Below are 18,243 nucleotides of genomic sequence, written 5' to 3' on the forward strand. Positions count from 1 at the left end.
GCCAAGTTGACCTTGCATGACCTCTGTAGGCCAAACCGTTAAGCTGAGGTCAAATCTGACGAACCTTGGCGAAAGAGCTTGAAAAGAGCTATCGATTGCTTTTTTCCGCGGCTCTCTAGCTCTTCTAGTTTCCGAGCTACAGCGGAATATGTCCGGCAACACCGAAAACACTGAAATTTGACCTATGATGACCTCTAGCGACCTCAATATTGACCTTAGCGAAAAAATGACCGAAATACTTTCGAACGTACTTGTTATGGGCTTTCGTTTGCTTTTTTCCGCGTCTTCCTAGCCCTCTTCGTTTTCGAGTTAGACGGGGGGGGTCATTTTGGCCCCCCCCCACCAGGGCGAAGGTGGCTCAGACCCACACCAGGGCGCGGGATAATGACCCCGCGCGCTGCTGTCACGGCCGCTCGCGACGACACAAACACAAACGAAATGGCTCGGAAGAATGGGTCTAGAATCGATGGAAGGGTGCTCGAGGCTGCGGCGACGACGGTCGCTGCCGGCGAGGAGAGGGGCTCGTCGCGCACGCCGTCGTGTACGTCGTTCGTTGATGCGTACATCGTTAGCCGCCAGGGAATTCCGCCGAGCGGCGCCGCAGTCATCATCCGTTTCCTGGGCTGCCGAGCGATCGACTGCGGTTGCCAAATCCGGCCGGTGGTCCTGCTGGGTCCGGTGTGTACGATGACAGTTTACAAATGGTCACTGTCCGGCGGCGCGGAAGCCGGACGGACGGCCGACGCCGCTGTCCCGGCCCAGGAGACGGCTGATAAGACACTCGGAGCCGGCGCAGCTGCTCCGCAGATTCGCCGCAATCACCCCAGTCTTATGTGATCGCATACCAATAAAGTAGTCTACCAATATAGTAGAAAGAAACACTGAACACATCAGCAGCAGGCACAAGTGATGAATGAAAACATATGAACTTATGCTAGCGGAATCTGCATTTTGGGATCTGTAGCACACTTCTTTTGAGAGCAGGACCCTAATCATTTCTTCAGACAATGCTCAAAGTTACCACACTTGTGTTTGTTGGTCTAAGTCTCTTAGTGGATGTAGATCGGGTTACATACCTACAGCCTTTTCTGTTGCGCTGTTGTCTAAGTGCTGCTGCTCACGACCCTCACTGCATGACAATCATTTGCATTTGATTAGGAGTGCTCATTAAGCCTCTGCTTTAAATCTGCCCGTTGCCGTCGAACAATATTCCAGCAGGCGTTGTATCAGCTATATTAGCATTAGACAGGGTCAAGCCTGGCCACTGGCGTTGGAGGCTTAGAATAGATTTAATGACGTCAAAGGAGCACACACCGTGACCGCCAAGGGGTAATTTAATCGAACTGGATTAAGCAGACGTGATTACTTCCTGACTTAAATGCTTATCTAAGGGATTGTACAGGGTGTTTCATAATGGGTGTTCATTTTAAATGTACCATTGGAGGATCATGAATAAAACGACGATCGATAATTTTATATGAGCATTGTTGCAAAAAGATTGGCTTTTTTATCTGTGCAAAAATTATCCCAAAGCATTCAGTCTCATGGCCGCCATCTGCCGCGATGTCAGCAGCACAGATGCGATGCACAGATGCGTGGAGGCAGTTTGGGCAGTCGCAGAATATGGTAGGCTGAGAAACATAACTGCGGTCCGCCGTAGGTATGGGTACCGTTTTAAGGAAAACTGAAAAGCATAACGTACCATTACGGAATTACGGCGCAACCCTCCCACTACACTTCTGGAACTGCAAAACACCCTGGATGCATTTGCTCGTGGGCTGAAAGCCAGAGGACGTCAGGCAGGCGGTTCGGCATGTCTGCAGGAGGGCCGAAATCTGCCTCCGCAGAAACGGCGCCAGTGCCAAAAACTGAAATCATGCAAGTGTCTGAAGCCATCACGACAGGAAAAGCCATTCTTTCGCCAATACAATGGTATATCGCTCTATGTGTTATGAATACAATTACTTAGATTTTTAGCCTATTTAGAATGAACATTCATTATGGAACACCCTGTAGTAGGTAAAACGTGTTTGAAAATTTGGCTTTTGTTTGACGTGCAGGATAATGCTCCGAGAAATCATCAAGAACTATTTTATATTTTGCCACACGATTTTTATAAGGTATTGTGAAATTTATTGCTATAATTTATTTATTGCTATAATATATTCCCTATATATATTTATTTATTGCTATAAATTGGCACTTGCATGTTAGGCACTACGGCCCCCGAGGCTTATGATGAAAAGATGTATAGTGAGGTGCTTATCTTCAGCAACAATGCTTCCGTTAGATTGGCAGAAATGTCGTTTGATGTGCTACTAACCCTTTCTTTTCGTTGCATGCTGCAGTCACGAAAAAGGAAATACAACACTGGTAAGTGAGCATTGCAATGCGTAATGCAATTTGCGCAATGTAATCGCTCGCCTCAATAACAATGCTTGTGATTCCCACAGTCATAGATAGCATGAATCATGTTATCTATGCCATCAGTCATGATCATTCACGCGTTTTTCAGACCAGCAGTAAAACTGAGCCCGCCCCTGAAAGTCCTTAGACGTTTGGACAGGTTATTGCATTCGAGTAAGAGTTGTCTGGATTCTGGAATATACTGTTGAAGAAGATTTATGTAACACTGCACGTTTGTTTACACTCTCGCTCGCATTTACTTTTCAAGGAAAAACCTACGGCCTTGCATCACCCTCTTTTTTATTTGATACAAACTGCAAGATATAGAGCTGTCAGGAAATACACGCATTAAGCTAACCAAAATTAATGTAACAAATTAATTACGTCAGCTCATTTGCATTGTTTGTCAGCGATCCCGCACCTGTTGATGTGCGCCGATGTGTCCGGACCACAGCTGCGCGCTGCTCATTTACGGCAGCCCTGGACGAGCGAGCGGAGACGCGACTAACGAGAGTGTTTTGTTCCGCAGGCACAAAGGGTTCATCAAGGACTACCCTAATGGCGAACTAGATGAACAGGTAAGTGTGTCGCTTAATAACCGGGGACTAAATATTGTGGTATTTCACTGGCTCGGGAAAACACGCGGCAGATCGGGAGGCGTTGGATGTCATAGGTCTACGTGTCTATATCAAAGATCAAAGATGCACACGATCAGTCCCACGAGTTAAACTGGCCGCGGATGCTCCCACGAACCGTGGACCATTATCATCAGGAGTCTCTTATCATTGTCACTGGCAGAATATCATCTGATGTAAGATAACGTTTCACCGAAGCCGGGCGTTGTCCGAACTGCAGTTCCCGTCTGGCGGATGTCCAGGTTTGATCGAATCGACTTAATAGTCGCCGAACTCCGTGACTGAATGATGTCGAAACTCCTTCACTTATGGAAATGGGGTGGTGGTGTTCGTTATGGCCATCGACCGTGCAATTTGGGCGGCTGTGCAGCCGAGAGTTCACGCTTCCCGGTGAGGCGGACGGCCTAACGGTCGACTGTTGTGACACTCGGCAGTGCAGTGGCCTCCCGGCCGGCGCGGCGGTCAGCGGAGAGGAGACAGGCTCTCTGATGGCCTCTATTACGGACTAATGTCGATTACAGCGTTTTCAAAGAGTTGCAATGAAACCAGTCATACCTCCGCACTGATCAGTGCCTGGGTCGGACATATCACTGTTAACCCTCGCCCCGTTGGGGGGGGGCCATTTTGGCCCCCCCTGTGGTTTTTCCTGAATAGCAAGAAAACGGCGGCGCGCAGCGCCGCCAAATTTTCAGTACCTTTCCGGGCATCAATTTGACACCTTCACACCAAATTTCAAGTCTTAGGTCACCTTAGGTCAGGAGTTATTGAGGTCAAACTGAGGTCATGTTCGAGCAAAAATGAGCAAAAAACATGCAATCTTGAAACGCTCACCAAATCTACAGTTATCAAGCAATTTCAAAGTTCTTTATATGGTCTAATAGACAAAAAGCGGCGCTACAAAACTGCTATCTCGGATTTTCGAAATTTTGGGTTTTCGACCCAAAAAAATTCAAAAAATTAATTTTTTTAGAAAAACTAAAAAAAATCCAAAATTTTTCCGAATTTCGAAAAACCGGAATATATGTGATAGTCCCTGCGCTCTTCTATATACATACCAAATTTCATATCGATATCTCGTTTTTTGGCCAAGTTATAGCGAAAAAACTGTTTAAAAATGATGACGTCAAATTTTTGAACTCAATTTTTAGCGATTCTAGACCTCGTACGGCAAAACAAAGACCACCATTGAACTCCCCGTGACGAGCTGCATCGATTCGATACCCATTTTATGCAAAAATATCAATTTTGAAATTTGACCTTATTTGACCTGACCTTGACCTGACCTTAACCTGACCTTGACCAAAACGTGACCTAAGCTGGCCCCAAAGGCTGCCTGACCCACATAATCGCATTTGTCATGTAAAATGGACCATAAAACATGTATCACACGACACTTTCATATTGTGACCCCCCAGTGACCTGACCTCAGTGACCTGACCTGGTATCAGTGACCTCAACTAGCAAAATATGTGTTTGAAGAACATTTCCCCATCGATGATTTTCAATGAAATGCATTTTACTCGATTTTACAACGCATTTCTTGAAATGCCTGTAAACGGTGAAAATTGGACCTTTGACCTGACCTGTGACGTCATCGGTTTGACCTAGGTCAATAAAATTGGGTCACAAGGTAGTTCCCTGATAGGGCTATCCAACACCGTTTGCCGCTTGTCGCTACGTTGCGTGGTTCTCGAGATCTTAGGGGGGGGGGGCCAAAATGCCCCCCCCCCCAACGGGGCGCGTTGCTCGGCAGAGCCCAACGGGGCGCGGGTTAATGCTATCAATTGGATGATAAATCTGTGTTGCCTGTCCACTGTATATTGTTTTGTCTTTTTTTAGTAGTGTCGTCTAGCATCAGCTTCCCGATAACTTTTTCCAGAGGCTGAGATGGACAGAACCACCCATTAAAATAACATGTTTGCGTGCACACTCACAGGGAGACATGTGATAATGTAAGTTGCATTTTGATTGCCGAAGCGTTGATTTTTTATCCGAATCACGTCATGATAGTGCCACAAGCTTTTTAAATTTTGACCAAGTGTAACATTTGTTGTGTTTGTGTGCTCAGAGATAATCAACAGCCAGGGCCAGGCCGGCATTAGCCGTTTTCACGACGGCCATCTGGTACACATTTGGTGCACATCTGGTACAGATTAGGTGCAGATCTGGTCAAATCAGGTTCAGTGTGTCTCTTAGCAGCTATCAGCTAGGGTTGCACTAATTGCTTATTGTGCCTGCTTTGTCATATTATCAGAGAGCATCATCGATTAACCCTCGCCGGACCTATTGGTTTTCTACATACGCGCCGGCCGAGGGGGGGGGGGGGCGGGTACGACCCCCCCTCGCCGTTTCGCCCCTGGTGGAGCTAGCGCGTCGCGGAAAAAACGAGCGTGTGCGCCCTTACGAGACGCAGAGATTAGTACCCGATTTTAAGGTCCTAGGTCAACCGGTGACCTCTGAGGTCAGGTCAAGTGCCCCAGGGTACGGTTCAGTTTTTGGTGAATAACTTCGCAAAAAAACGGCCGCAGAGCCGCGATTTTGGCAGCATCGTGTTCGCCTCGCTCAGGCGCGTCGAATGATATACTTTTTGTCCGGGTCAGGTCAACTTGGGGTGTTGACCTCAGGTCAAGGTCAGGTCAGCACCCCCAGGTCACGAAGTTGGTCGAAAGAGGTCATGTCGCATATCAATCGATTCGGCATGTCTTCCTGAGTCCATTGGTGGCTTTCCCGACTCGCTAGCTCAATTTGATCACGAGTTATTGACGAAAAACTAATATGACCTTGATGACGTCATAAATGACGTCACGCAAGGTCAACATTGCAAAAGTGACGCATCTAACCTTGCGAGAAGTGCATCAAATCACGATTCTGTGTACTTGAGATAGTTGGAGATCGTTCCCGGCGCCAGAATAGCAGTTTTCATTTTTCCCCTTTGACTTATAATGGTGAGGTCACGAAAATGACCTGACCTCATATGACCTTTAGGAAAAATCTGAGATATACAAGTTGTGAAACTCATAATGGATACTTGATCCTGCAAGTTTCATTTCCCTGTGACATCTCCTCTGGCAGTGAGGGCGTTGCGAAGTTGCGACATCTGAAGACCGTGCAGAGGTTCACTTATGACGTCATAGGTCAGTGACCTGACCTGACCCAAAAATGCGGTTGGTGTCAAAAGATGCGGCTTGGATCAAAGGTTAGGTATGCCAAGTTTCAGCTCTCTATCGCCAGCGTGTTCGGAGCTATCGCGAAAAAAACCCTATGGGGGCGGCACCCGCCCCCCCCCCCCTCGGCCGGGGAGGGTTAAAACACTGAAATAAATTCATAAAATGAAGATATTTGCTGTAAAAGAAATTAGGTGCAGATTTGGTCAAATCAGGTGCATTCGCCGGATAGCCCGTCGTGAAAACGGCTATTATTGAGAAGTCCCATGTAGCTTAAAGCTATACATTAGTGACGGGACTTGTCGGTTAACCCGCGCGGGGCTGAGGGGTAAATTTTACCCCCTCGCGAATTTTTGCAATATCTAAAAAACGGCGGCACGCAGCGCCGCCAAACTTTCAGTACCTTTTTATACATCAATTTGACACGTTCCCTGAAAATTTGAGCGAAATCCGTCGGAAATTTTTTGAGAAATTGACGTTTTAGTGACGTCACGTTCGCCATTTTCGCCTCAAAAACGGCAAAATTTCAAACGCCGCTAACATCTTTGTTTTTAAAGGAATCAAGACGTTACAAAAAGGTTACACGTAATTCTACTTTGTCTATCAAACGGCAATCTCGGTTTTTTGAAAATTTTGGATTTTGGCCTAATTTTTTTTTCAAAAAACTGACTTTTTTGGGAAAATGATTATAAAATCCAAAATTTTGAGTCTATCGAAAAAGCCGGAATATATGTCAGAGAAGTGGTCTATGTGCACCTACATACCAAATTTTAGAAGAATCGGTTAAAAATGTGGGAGTTATTCAAAATTTTATGACGTCACGACACACAAAATTTTTGAAAAATGACTTTTTTGGAAGTTCTAGACCTCGTACGGAAACAAAAATAGCACCATTCGATTCGCCATGAAAAACTGCATCAGATAAACACCTTTTTAGGCCTTAACAACCAACTTCAAAATTTGACCTCACTTGACCTGACCTTGACCTGACCTCGACCTGAAATTCATCCAGAGGTGGTCCATATCACTTATTGAGTGTGCCTATTGAATTCTATGAGTAAAATGAGTTGACCCATAAAACATGTGTCGCATATGCCCTTTTCTATATTTTGTTTTTTGGTGACCTGACCTGACCTGACCTGACCTTGACCTTGACCTCTGAATGATATTGTATGCAACGAATATTGTCTTGGTAGCCTAAGAACACGTTTTGGGTGATCAGTCTCAGTCCATGACTCCATTCTTCGGCAACTACGGTGCAAGGCCGATACTGTAGAAACTTGCAATTTGTACCCTTGACCTGACCTTGACCTTGACCTCAAAATTTGAATTAAGTACATGTTTTCAGTTGTTCGTGATGAGAGCTTTCGATTGGCGTTTGAATTTTCCAAATCGGACCATTAGTTCGGGAGATAACAGGGGGGGGGGGTAAAATTTACCCCCCCCAGCCCCGCGCGTTCGGCTGGAGACCCCAGCCCCGCGCGGGTTAAACGACGCTTTTGTGTGTTACCGTGTCTGTGATAATGAACGGCACCTACACATTCCCCCGAGTCATTTCATTTTGTCCGGGGAACACAAACACGGCGCTGATCACCGGTCATCTCCAACTCGACAGCGTCAAATCACCTCGAGCCTGGCTCTCAGCACTGATCAGCGCGGCAGAGCTGAGCCAGCGGGCGCACAGTCACCGTCTAACTTATTTGTTTTCTACCCTACACCAGGGACGACCCGGTTGGCCGGTCCGCCGCGCCCCGAGGTATGCAGCCGCGCGTTCTCGTGGGTCCGCTCGTTAGGCGAGCAAACTTGTGTTAATGGCCTGGCCGGGCGAGGGCGGCGCTGCCGGCTGGACGCGCACGATACTACGGGGAGCCACGCACGCCGGCGCCGGCCGCGGCGGTCGTCAACTACCCGGGCCCGCCCCCCGCAACAGCCGAGCGGAGCGCCCGGCCGGTGGCTACGGGCGTCAGGCACGCACAGTGCACGGCCGGGGAACACACGGCCGGTACTGGTGGAACTCCGGTACACAGCCCCGGTCATGATTGATTTGTGTGGAGATTCTGCGGGCTTATTTGGGTCTGATATGCTTTCAAACCATCTGACTAATAAGTGTTTTATTTTCACCTTGGCTGAGGTATATAAAAGCACATCCAACGACCAACATCATTATAGAAACAAAGCTGATGAATCTTTCTTTCTCCCGTGCAGGGTTTTATCAAGATTTACAAGCAGTTCTTCCCTCACGGCGACCCGACCAAGTTCGCCTCGCTGGTGTTCCGAGTGTTTGACGTAAATAAGGTGAGATCAGGCCGCTGGGTGTGGGGTGGGGAGGGAGGGGTGGTCACCGGTTACCTGCCCCGGGCGAGGTCCCGCCGCCCGGTCCAGTCGGCGGCCGTGCCGTCTGACGTGTTGAGTGGAGCGCAATCAGCGCCTCGGGCTCTCAGACACCAATCACCACCGCTGAGCGAGGCGATGACTCAGGAGGCGGGGTGGGCTGTGAAAGGGAGGATTAGAAGAAAATGGTCGACAGATGTGAATTAGAATTATAAGTGATTGTTAACTCAAAACGGTCGATGAAAATTAATCAGCTACCCTTTTTTAGTATTGTTGCTGCATTTCGTATATCTATTTCATTCCGAAAACGCAGAAAGTGAGAGTGTGAGGGAGCGAGAATTGAGAAAGGAAGAATGGATTAGGCAAGATTGGGTCCTTATTGTTTCTCGATAGATTTAATGCTAACGGGCTATCACTGAAAGATTACGGGAAATTGCGCGTCGGTGGGAGACTCAAAGATTCTATCCCTGCTTTAGAGATCAATAGGTAAGTACTTCTGACTGCAGATGTCTTTACCATCCGCAGACCGAATCCCCGTAAGAGTTTAACGTTTACATAATACATATATCAAATAAGGAAGCGGACTCGAATCCGGACTTTCACCAGCGGGAGACATACGCTCTACACATTCTATACGAGATGCGGAACAAAAATATTTCCGGATGTGTTTACTTTTTCTCTTATCTTGTCCTTGCTTTGTGTCGGTAATTAGCTAGTTGTGTACTAACTAAAGAGAAGGCTTGAAATGAAATTTTAGGTCCAATTAACCCTATTAGTGGCAGGCTCCTGGCTACCCCATATTAGTGGCAGGGGGGGGGGGCTGTTTACGACCCCCCCTTGATATCTCGAGATCTAACCGGCCGATTTTCAAAATTCAAACGGCATTCGATTTGGCTCAACGAGATCTACATTTCTAAAAAAAAATAAAAAAATGTCAATAGGGGGGTAGACGGGGGTAAAAACGAGCAAATTGCAGATACATTTTAGACTGGTTATCACGGCCAGGTTTCTGAACCAATCTTAACGCAACTTTTACCGATCGATAGAGAATGAACCAGGAATTCACATGGATCCTAAAATATGCATTTTCAAAAATCATAGGCGGATACAGATCATTGAGATTGGGGGTACACAAAAAGTATAGTAAATAAGGTTTTTGTTGGTACTGTTTCTAAAAAGGGTGGCAATGGTCTTGTTAGGTTACAATTTTCTTATGAGAGAACGACTAAAATTGTATTGGTCATGCATAGGCGGTGTCAGGGCACCTATGTTGGGAGGTAAAAAATAACCCCCCTTTTTGGACGCCTGGATCCGCCTATTATAGCAAAAACGTGTCAAAAGAGGATGCACAATAACTTTGTATATGTTATCACATGATACCTTTCATTCACTGTTCGTAAAACTGGTGCAGCATCGTGATCTTCGCCCAAATGACTCGCTTCACGAATAGGACCCCCCAATTCCCAGTGCTCTGGAGCCGCCCCTGGTAAAGTTATGAACTTGAAATTTTCAGGGAATGTGCCCAATTTAGTTTTAGGAAAAGTCAGAAAATTTCAGCATCGTAGCTTCAGCGGTTTCGGAGATATTCCCGAAAAACCTGAGGGGTGGATAAAAACACCCCCCCCCTGCCACTAATAGGGTTAAAACCATGGTTTTAAAGCGCTCAGTGCTCTCGCTTACGTTTAATTGCTTATACATGTTTGAATTATCGCCGCTACGACATTCACCGGACATATTTTAGTTTATTTGATTTGAACCGTCATTTGATTATCCACAGTAGCGATAAAGGACTCTAATATAACTAGTTTAAAGTAAAATTCGTTATCGACATAGCTTCCCTATAGGTACTCCGGCCGTCACTCCTCTACCGCAATGCGGCAGTGGTTGGTGTTTTATATTTGGCCTCGCTATCGTCACAGACAGTTTCAAAGCACGTCCCTTGACTGCTCACATGCGAGACGCTCTGTCTTCGAGTCGTTAGCTCTCGGAGGGAAACGGCGGCCAGCATTAGGGAAATTACTTCCGTCTGCGCGAGTGACGCCCGTCTTATCTGGCCCTAAAGCTGTCAGCGGTGCCACTGCTGCGGCGCGGCCGGCACGGCTCGGCCGGCTCCGGGCCGCTCCGAAATGCCCGACTGAAGAGTGACCGGGCGGCCCGGAGACCGCCGTCCGAGCGCAGAGTGGCGTGCCTCACAGCCATCATGGGGACATCCACTCCGCGGCGGCGACATCTGACTTGCAGATTCGACCGATCGTTTCTGGTCACAGCTTTACTTTGTCGGCTCTAGTGGCCGATGGCGGGCGGCAAACGACGACTGTCTGGCCATTCTGGCGATCGGTGGGGGCGGGGGCGGGGGAGAGGGTGTCTGTCGCGTGTTGGACCGTTCCATGCCGCTATCGGTAGGCGTGGCTTTCGCCCGACCTCGCAGCGCCAATCGCGCCAGGGCACCGGTAAACGAGGCGGCACGACAGCTACCAATTATGGAACACGGTCGGCTCATTTTCGGACTCTAATTAGGGGACGGGACGGTCGGTGTCCTGCAGAGCCGTGACCGCCGCTGTTCAGTGAGCGTGGCGCATCGGCCGCAGAACTGTTAATCCATCACTGTACCATTTGGCGCCGACGTCTGAGACCAACTGTTGTAACCACCGCGCATTGGATGTGAAATTGGATGGGGTTGTTGAGTGCGAGCCTGCTCTTGTGCGACGTCTTATTTGCCATATAAGTCAAATGCAACAATGAACAAATGTTTGGTGGATAACACCCATTTTTGTGTCCATGACAGCTAAAAGCCGCTGAGACGCTTATAACATGACGTAGTTTCTGTCAATAATCACATTTTAGCAAAACACAAAACGCTGATGACGAATGCATGGCAGATGAAAAAGGGGAAAATATAACGCCAAATAAAACAAAAAGAGGCCTGATGTGATGCAACAGTCATGTGCTTCATGGCACAGGTTCTTGTAATTGTGGTATTGGTATGTCATATGTGCTGCTAAGAAGGCAGAAGCTGGAACTCAGGCCAGCCCTCGTATGTATGTGCGACGCGGGGCTAAAGTCAATGGAGCATAGGCTGTACCGCAATGCGCTGCGGTGCTGCGGCACAGCCTACCATCGCAGTCAATTCTGGCAGGCGGCTGGGCTGTGCCACTGCAGCCAAGATTACGCAGCTCGACAGTACTACGACGACCATCAGAAGACAGCACTCACTACAAGTTACAACGGCCAACGTCCTCTGATAAAATACAACCTTAAAATGTCAGACAGCTGTGTCCAAAGGGACCCTGTCGCTCCGGCAAAGCGCCATCCGCACGATTGATACGGTCCGAAATTCAATTGAGAGAGGTGTAACTTTCCCTTTAGGGCCGTCTGGCTCAAACCGGATAATAGCAGACGCTTTATTGGGTCTTTGAGTCATAATACCTGGTAATACACGAAATTGGCTATTACGAGGGGCACGATATTGAGGAACTGGTATTGACGTTGGACTGAACATTGATCTGTGGTGCCGATCAGACACGTTGGTCATTTACAGTAGGCATGACCCTTTTTGTATGCAAGTAATTACAATCTGGTCCATAGCAGCTCTCTGCAATGGTATTTGTCAACAATAGCTAGTGAATATAAATATACGGCATACGCATACGCAAAGTAAGGTTGCATTGGACGAGTATTAGGACACAATGTTAAATTTGCAGTTTTTAGATGAATACGACTGCTTGCTTATAACGTTGAAACTACAAAATCATTTATCTATTACTTCCAATGTCGATAGTTCAGCTGATTAGAGCCAACGTTTAGATAGTCGCCTATGGGAAGAAGCGACAAAAATGCCTGCCCCGCTGAGTGTTGACACATCTCTTTGCCTGCAGACTATCATTGGTGACATAGAATATTGGTAGAACATTCACGGACCCACATTCCTCCTTTTCGGACAGGGATATCTTATCATTGCGACTTTCTGTAACATTGATCTGTACATAGAAATTCGGGTTTTTGGTGTGTTCGATAAGTTCAGCGTCATCGGCGAACAGATTTCAAAACGACTGACCATCTGAGAACGTCTCCGTCCTGATGCTGGTGATATGACTCTCCAGTTACAGCGCTTTTTGCGGTCCCCCTGATCGACTGGCACATCACTCGGCTCCGGTGAGCGGTGGACAGCCGACGCTGGCCAAAAGTGGATACAAAGTGCCCCAACGATTTACTCAATGACAGCCATCTTTTGAGCTCATCATGCCAAGCCTATATTTTCATTAACTATTGAACAGCTGTGTACCACTGTACCTACATAGTTACATATATGATTACTGGGAACAATGGGGTTTTCATTCAACTTTTGATTATCAATCGCCTGTATGACTGAATCATTTCCTTTTATCTATAGCTGTTTTCTGCTGGATGGTACCCAATCCCTATTCATGTATCTATTGCATTGGCTTGGCACACAAACCCCTGCAGTAATACTAGCCACCGATCGGCTGACTTCCCGTTCCCCATTAGCAGCTCGGCGGCCAAATGTCTGAGCCGCTAATGACTATGAGCCGATTAATTATTCCGTTTCAGGACGGGTCGATCGAGTTCCAGGAGTTCATCAAGGCGCTCAGCGTGACCTCAAGAGGGAACATGGACGAAAAACTCGAGTGTAAGATGGATAACCGCAGACTCAGAGCGCCAAACACTAGCTGATAGACGAATCAAAATTAAGTTGATGCAGAATAGATATTTACATTCAGAGCGATCCATGGGACAGACGGTGTAAAAGCATGTAACGGGCAAAAAAGCTTGACATATTAATAGGTACTTTTATCATGCCTTTGTCACGCAAAATGTCAGGAAGATTGCGAATGTTTGCATATCAAACTACATAACATGTCCATATGTACGTCCTCACCGCTTAATCTTTTTGTCTCGGTGAAACTTCTGCATATTTATGATTTTTTTTCGTATGCACTATGAACGATATGTCATAATGTACGGTGGACGGACGTGACCTCTTTTATGTGTTACTAACCCTGACGGTCTTTGTTTCTAATCCAGGGGCTTTCAAACTGTATGACGTCGACAACGACGGCTACATCACCCGGGAAGAGATGTACAACATCGTCGGCGCCATTTACGAAATGGTGGTAAGTTATGGGACTTGTTTCGCTGCAGATTTTGTCGCCGCCCGGTGATAAAGTGCCGAAGCTGGCCGGTCTGACGGCTACTTTCCCAAAATGCGCGCCCTCCGCGATGGCTTGCTCCCTTTCGGAGCTGTAATGAGTGTTATATCTGCTGGCTCTGAGCGACCAGCTGTACGAAATTGAAGCGGCCGCGACGCGGCCTAGCTCAGGTCGTAATATGGATGAGATTAGAGGATATGGATATTAGCCCTGACACGCTCGTACTCAGTATCAGAACAGATAGTGTTGGTGGAGACTGGCGCCTGAGCTTTAAATTACAAATAATACACGTTCAACACGAACAACACGAAAGCAGTTGGGCAATGCGACATGCATCACTATCACATGAGAGGTTCAGCGCACTTTCAACTGCTTCAGCCCATTGTTTTTGTCCGAAAATAGCTAAATTTCAACCATCATTTGTTTTGCAAAAAACAGCCTTTCAATAAAGCGATGGGATAAACAACGGGGTTTTATAAATCACAGAGGAAGGCAATAAATTAGAATAGAATGTCACAGCTGAATAAATCGCCATTTGTATTTGATCGCATGGCTTATTGTGAAAAATTCGCCATAGATGTATGCAGTATGTGCTTATGAATCGTTACATGTTCATTGTGCATCTTTGTATTAATCATTAAGTCAGTGTGAATATTTAATGTTTCCAATGGGCATCACATACCTACAAAAGATCAGCTCTCTTTTCTTCATTCAAAATCAAGTCATCTTTTGAAGTTATTGATGCGACATCCTTTCCGTTTATTTACCAAGATTTAAGACTTTATTTTGATAAATACGTCCCTAGCGCACTCATAAAACAAAAGTTCGGAAAGCTCGTTTACTGTTGGACACTCAGAAACATGTCACAATCTGTCCTCATCCCGGCGTCACCACACGCCAAACTTTTAATATTTATTGTTGTTTATACAGCACTGCTGCGCTCTGTCCGCCAATTTTGCTGTATATGGTGTTGACAACTATGTCCAGCAGTGCTGCCGTCGAGCCTACCCTCACTCCCTATGTAGGTTAAATGGCGGTATCAACTCTTCCCTTACTCCCCTAAATGATTAAAAGGTCAGTGGCATCAGCCAAAGAAGTGACGATATCAACCCTCATCTTCCCCACAGGGTCAGTGGCACCCACACCCTTACCCCTCCCCATAGCGTCAGGACAAACTTCCCCTTCCCCTCCCCATGGCGTCAGTGGCAAGTACACCCCTCCCCTTCCCACAGAGTCAGTGACAATCTACCCTCTCCTTCTTAAATAAGTGACTATATAATTACCCGTCCCTTTCTCCCAGTGTCAGTGACAGTTACACCCCTGCCCTTCCACACAGAGTCACTGATAGTCACACCCCTACCCCTCCCCATAGCGTCAGTGACAGCTCTGCCCCTCCCCTCCCCCAGGGTCAGCAGGTCAGCGACGATGACGAGAACAGCGCCAAGAGCCGCGTCGACAAGATCTACGAGCTGATGGACCAGAACGGCGACAACCAGCTGACCTTCGAGGAGTTCAAGGAGGGCAGCAAGACCGACCCCCGGATAGTGCAGGCGCTCAGCTTTGGGGAGACGCCCTAGCGGCACCCCCGCTCCGAGGAGGGGTCGGAACGGTGACATTGACTCTCGGCCGACGCACAGTGAACTATAACCGGTCTGCGCAGTGGACTGTAGCCGGCTGGCGCACAGTGGACTTAAAAAGGTCAATGGTGACCAAAACTGTGACCAATCGACGGCTAACCATCATCGGTGACAGCCAGCGGTGAGCAGTTGTGGTGGATGGTGGCTTGTTCAGCTGAGACTGTCGAGTACAGCTGGCACTGGCTGGTGACAATTGGTGACTGTTCGGTGATGCTGGCAGGAATGAGGTGATGAACTGCGAGGACACCTGACCCCTGCGATGGTGACCGGTGATGATTGTCGTGTGGTCAGGCTCGCCGGGTTTGGGAGGGTGGGTCAGACCAGGTGCTCCGCTTTGAGTGACTAACTGTTGTGGGGGTCAGATGTCCGACGCTCCCCCACCAAAGCCACTTCCCTGGCCGGTGTGGACATTCATGTCCCAGGGGAAGCAGCGCACACCCAGACTCATTCCCTAATTCAGTCCAATGAGACTCTGAGTCCAGCTTCAACCAGATCAAAGTAGCTCACTCCCACACCCAGCGCCTGAGAGAAATGACGTCAGCAATGCCAATTCCTCAGAACCTGCACAGCCCGATGTTGCAGGCTCCCGGACCAGCGGAAATCTACGTCGATGACCAGCTGAACCTCTTAGGTAAACCGCACAACGGCCTCTTCTCCACGAATGCCCTGTGGCAAGACTCGTCACTGACCCAGCTTATCCCAGCTGAACCGAGCCTGTGTGACGACTCCGCCGCACACCAGGGCCACACTAGACGGTCGACTGGGAGGCCACCCGGCCACCCCAGCCAACCCACGTCATCCCCGGGGCTCCTCCGCTCCCTAGTGACCCGCTCATAGGTCGGACCGGGTGACCCTCCGGCTCGCGGCACCTACCCCGGTGAGCCGCCTGCCCTGCGCGATCGATCACACGGCTGCAAGGTCCGGTGTGTGTCGACCGCCGCGGTCCCAGCGGGCTCATCCCGCCGGCTCCTCGGCTGGCCAAGTTGGACTGCGTCGCCGCCATTCAGCTCTGTATAGCTCCAATGCACATGTGCTTAGGGCGGCGGCGCCCGTTTATGAGATCGCTCTGTACGTTTGGCTCTAGCGGCGCGGAGCGGGCCTTCTCGCAATGGCACCCGGCGGACGGCCGAGCCAGTCGCTTTGAACTCACTCAACTTCACAGTGTTATGTTTGTTTTCTCCGTGAATCGGTAATGCTGGCTCAGGCGTTCCACTCAGTGAATTGAGATCAGTTTGATTTCTCTATTGTGTGCGTGTTACGAAGTTTTATCGAGCACGACTGACGACACCACTTTTCAAAGCGTAGCGTCTTCTCGCTTCTTGCTTCGGTTTCCCTTATCCTGTTATGCATCGTTTATAGAATAGATGAATTCATGATAATCTAGGTATCATCAGAACAATCTGAGTCATGTTGAAGTGTGTCCTCGGCAAGGCGACACCGGGAATAAGCTATTGTTGTTAGTGCTTTGTTCCATATTTTATGCTACTGCCAATCGTCAATAAAACGTCGGAAATAAAATGCGTCGAAGTTAGGTATGGGTTACTTGTCTATGCGTAATAACTGCATGTAATGTAGCGACGGACATAAATACGGTGTGGGGATCGCTAAGAAAGGCATTGTACGATGCAGCATAGTTATGTAGCAGCCGAAAACCCGATCGGCACATAAACGTTCAGCTTTAATTGCGGAACTCCGGTACGGTCTACTGTCTAGTCACTAACATCGTGTCTGTCGAGACGGTCATGGCTGTCGTTTTATGCATTGATAAAGCCTGGTTGGGCCCAAAGCCTGTGGATTTTGAAAAAAAGAATTGGTAAGCTAAAATTAACCCGGCAGTTGCTGGGGTATTTCGCCACCCACCGTATGCTGGGGGGGGGGGGGGGCGGGGCGTTAAACGCCCCCAGCCGATAACTCGAAAACCGATAGGCGCAGCGAAACGCACGAGGCGGCAAACGAAAGAACGCGGCGAGACGCTTCAGATGAGTACTTTAAAGTTGAATTTTGAGGTCACAGGTCGGGTCAAGGTCAGGTCAAACACCTGAAATAGGGCTTTCAGTAGCATGGACTTCAGGACTTCGCAATGGGCGCCTCTCGTCATAAACTCTGTCAAAACGGTGCACAATCCATCATATAAGGCCTACAAGAGTGTCAGCTCCATGTAGGGGTCAGTCAAGCATAGGTCAGGGTCAAGGTCAGGTCAACCGGGTAGGCACATATCCCCGAAAATCAAAACTGATATTCGCAGCCTGTGTCCTGTGACACATGTTTTATGGGTAATTTGGGGCGTAGAACACGATGGTGACATTCATTTTATCATATGTGTACGAGTTTGGCTCAAAAAGTTCAATTTAAGAAATGCATGTATCATGGTCGTGAGGTAGTCACGAGAAATTGCCAAGATTCAGATCAAAATTTTGGAAAATGCGAAACAATAATCAATAATCGAAGATAGGCATTTGATTGTTCATGGTATTGGCAGTCTAATGCCGTTTGCGGCATGTCTTTATGTCTATTCTGTAATTTTATATGATTTTTTAACATATGCCGTTTTTGGTCGAAAACTCAGAAATCATGACGTCACGAAAACCTCGATATCTCAAATTTTTTTCGAACGATTTTTTTTGAAACTTTGTCTCAATAAACTTCAATCAATTCCCTAGAGCAGGGGTCGGCAAATGGTGGGGCATGCCCCCTTTGGGGGTAATGGCGCCCTTCGGCGGGGGGTAATGAGGGCCTCTGAGAAAGCCTCATCTTTTTTAGATTTAATGGCTCCCTTGATGGGACAAACATCGCAACTGTTGTGCCCAGGATTCAAAGATTAGTCGAGGTCAAACGCACAAAGCATGAACTGATGAGCTGGCGCATGTCAATTTTCATGTAGCTGCTCACCATTCCGGCCATT

General features: G+C 47.9%; 1 protein-coding gene across 1 annotated transcript; it reads left to right on the forward strand.

Annotated features, from left to right (window-relative positions):
* Nucleotides 1–2,348: 2,348 nt before the first annotated feature.
* On the forward strand, nucleotides 2,349–16,872 carry LOC122373108 (frequenin-1-like; the record flags this gene model as incomplete). The annotated part of the gene is made up of 6 exons (XM_043350883.1): nucleotides 2,349–2,373; nucleotides 2,936–2,984; nucleotides 8,411–8,500; nucleotides 13,106–13,184; nucleotides 13,580–13,668; nucleotides 15,111–16,872. Coding segments are annotated over 6 exons (503 nt in total), but the record flags the coding sequence as incomplete, so codon positions are not given.
* Nucleotides 16,873–18,243: the final 1,371 nt, after the last annotated feature.

Source organism: Amphibalanus amphitrite, unplaced genomic scaffold, assembly GCF_019059575.1.
Source record: "Amphibalanus amphitrite isolate SeventyFive unplaced genomic scaffold, NRLGWU_Aamphi_draft 001443F_arrow, whole genome shotgun sequence".
Taxonomy (NCBI): domain Eukaryota; kingdom Metazoa; phylum Arthropoda; class Thecostraca; order Balanomorpha; family Balanidae; genus Amphibalanus; species Amphibalanus amphitrite.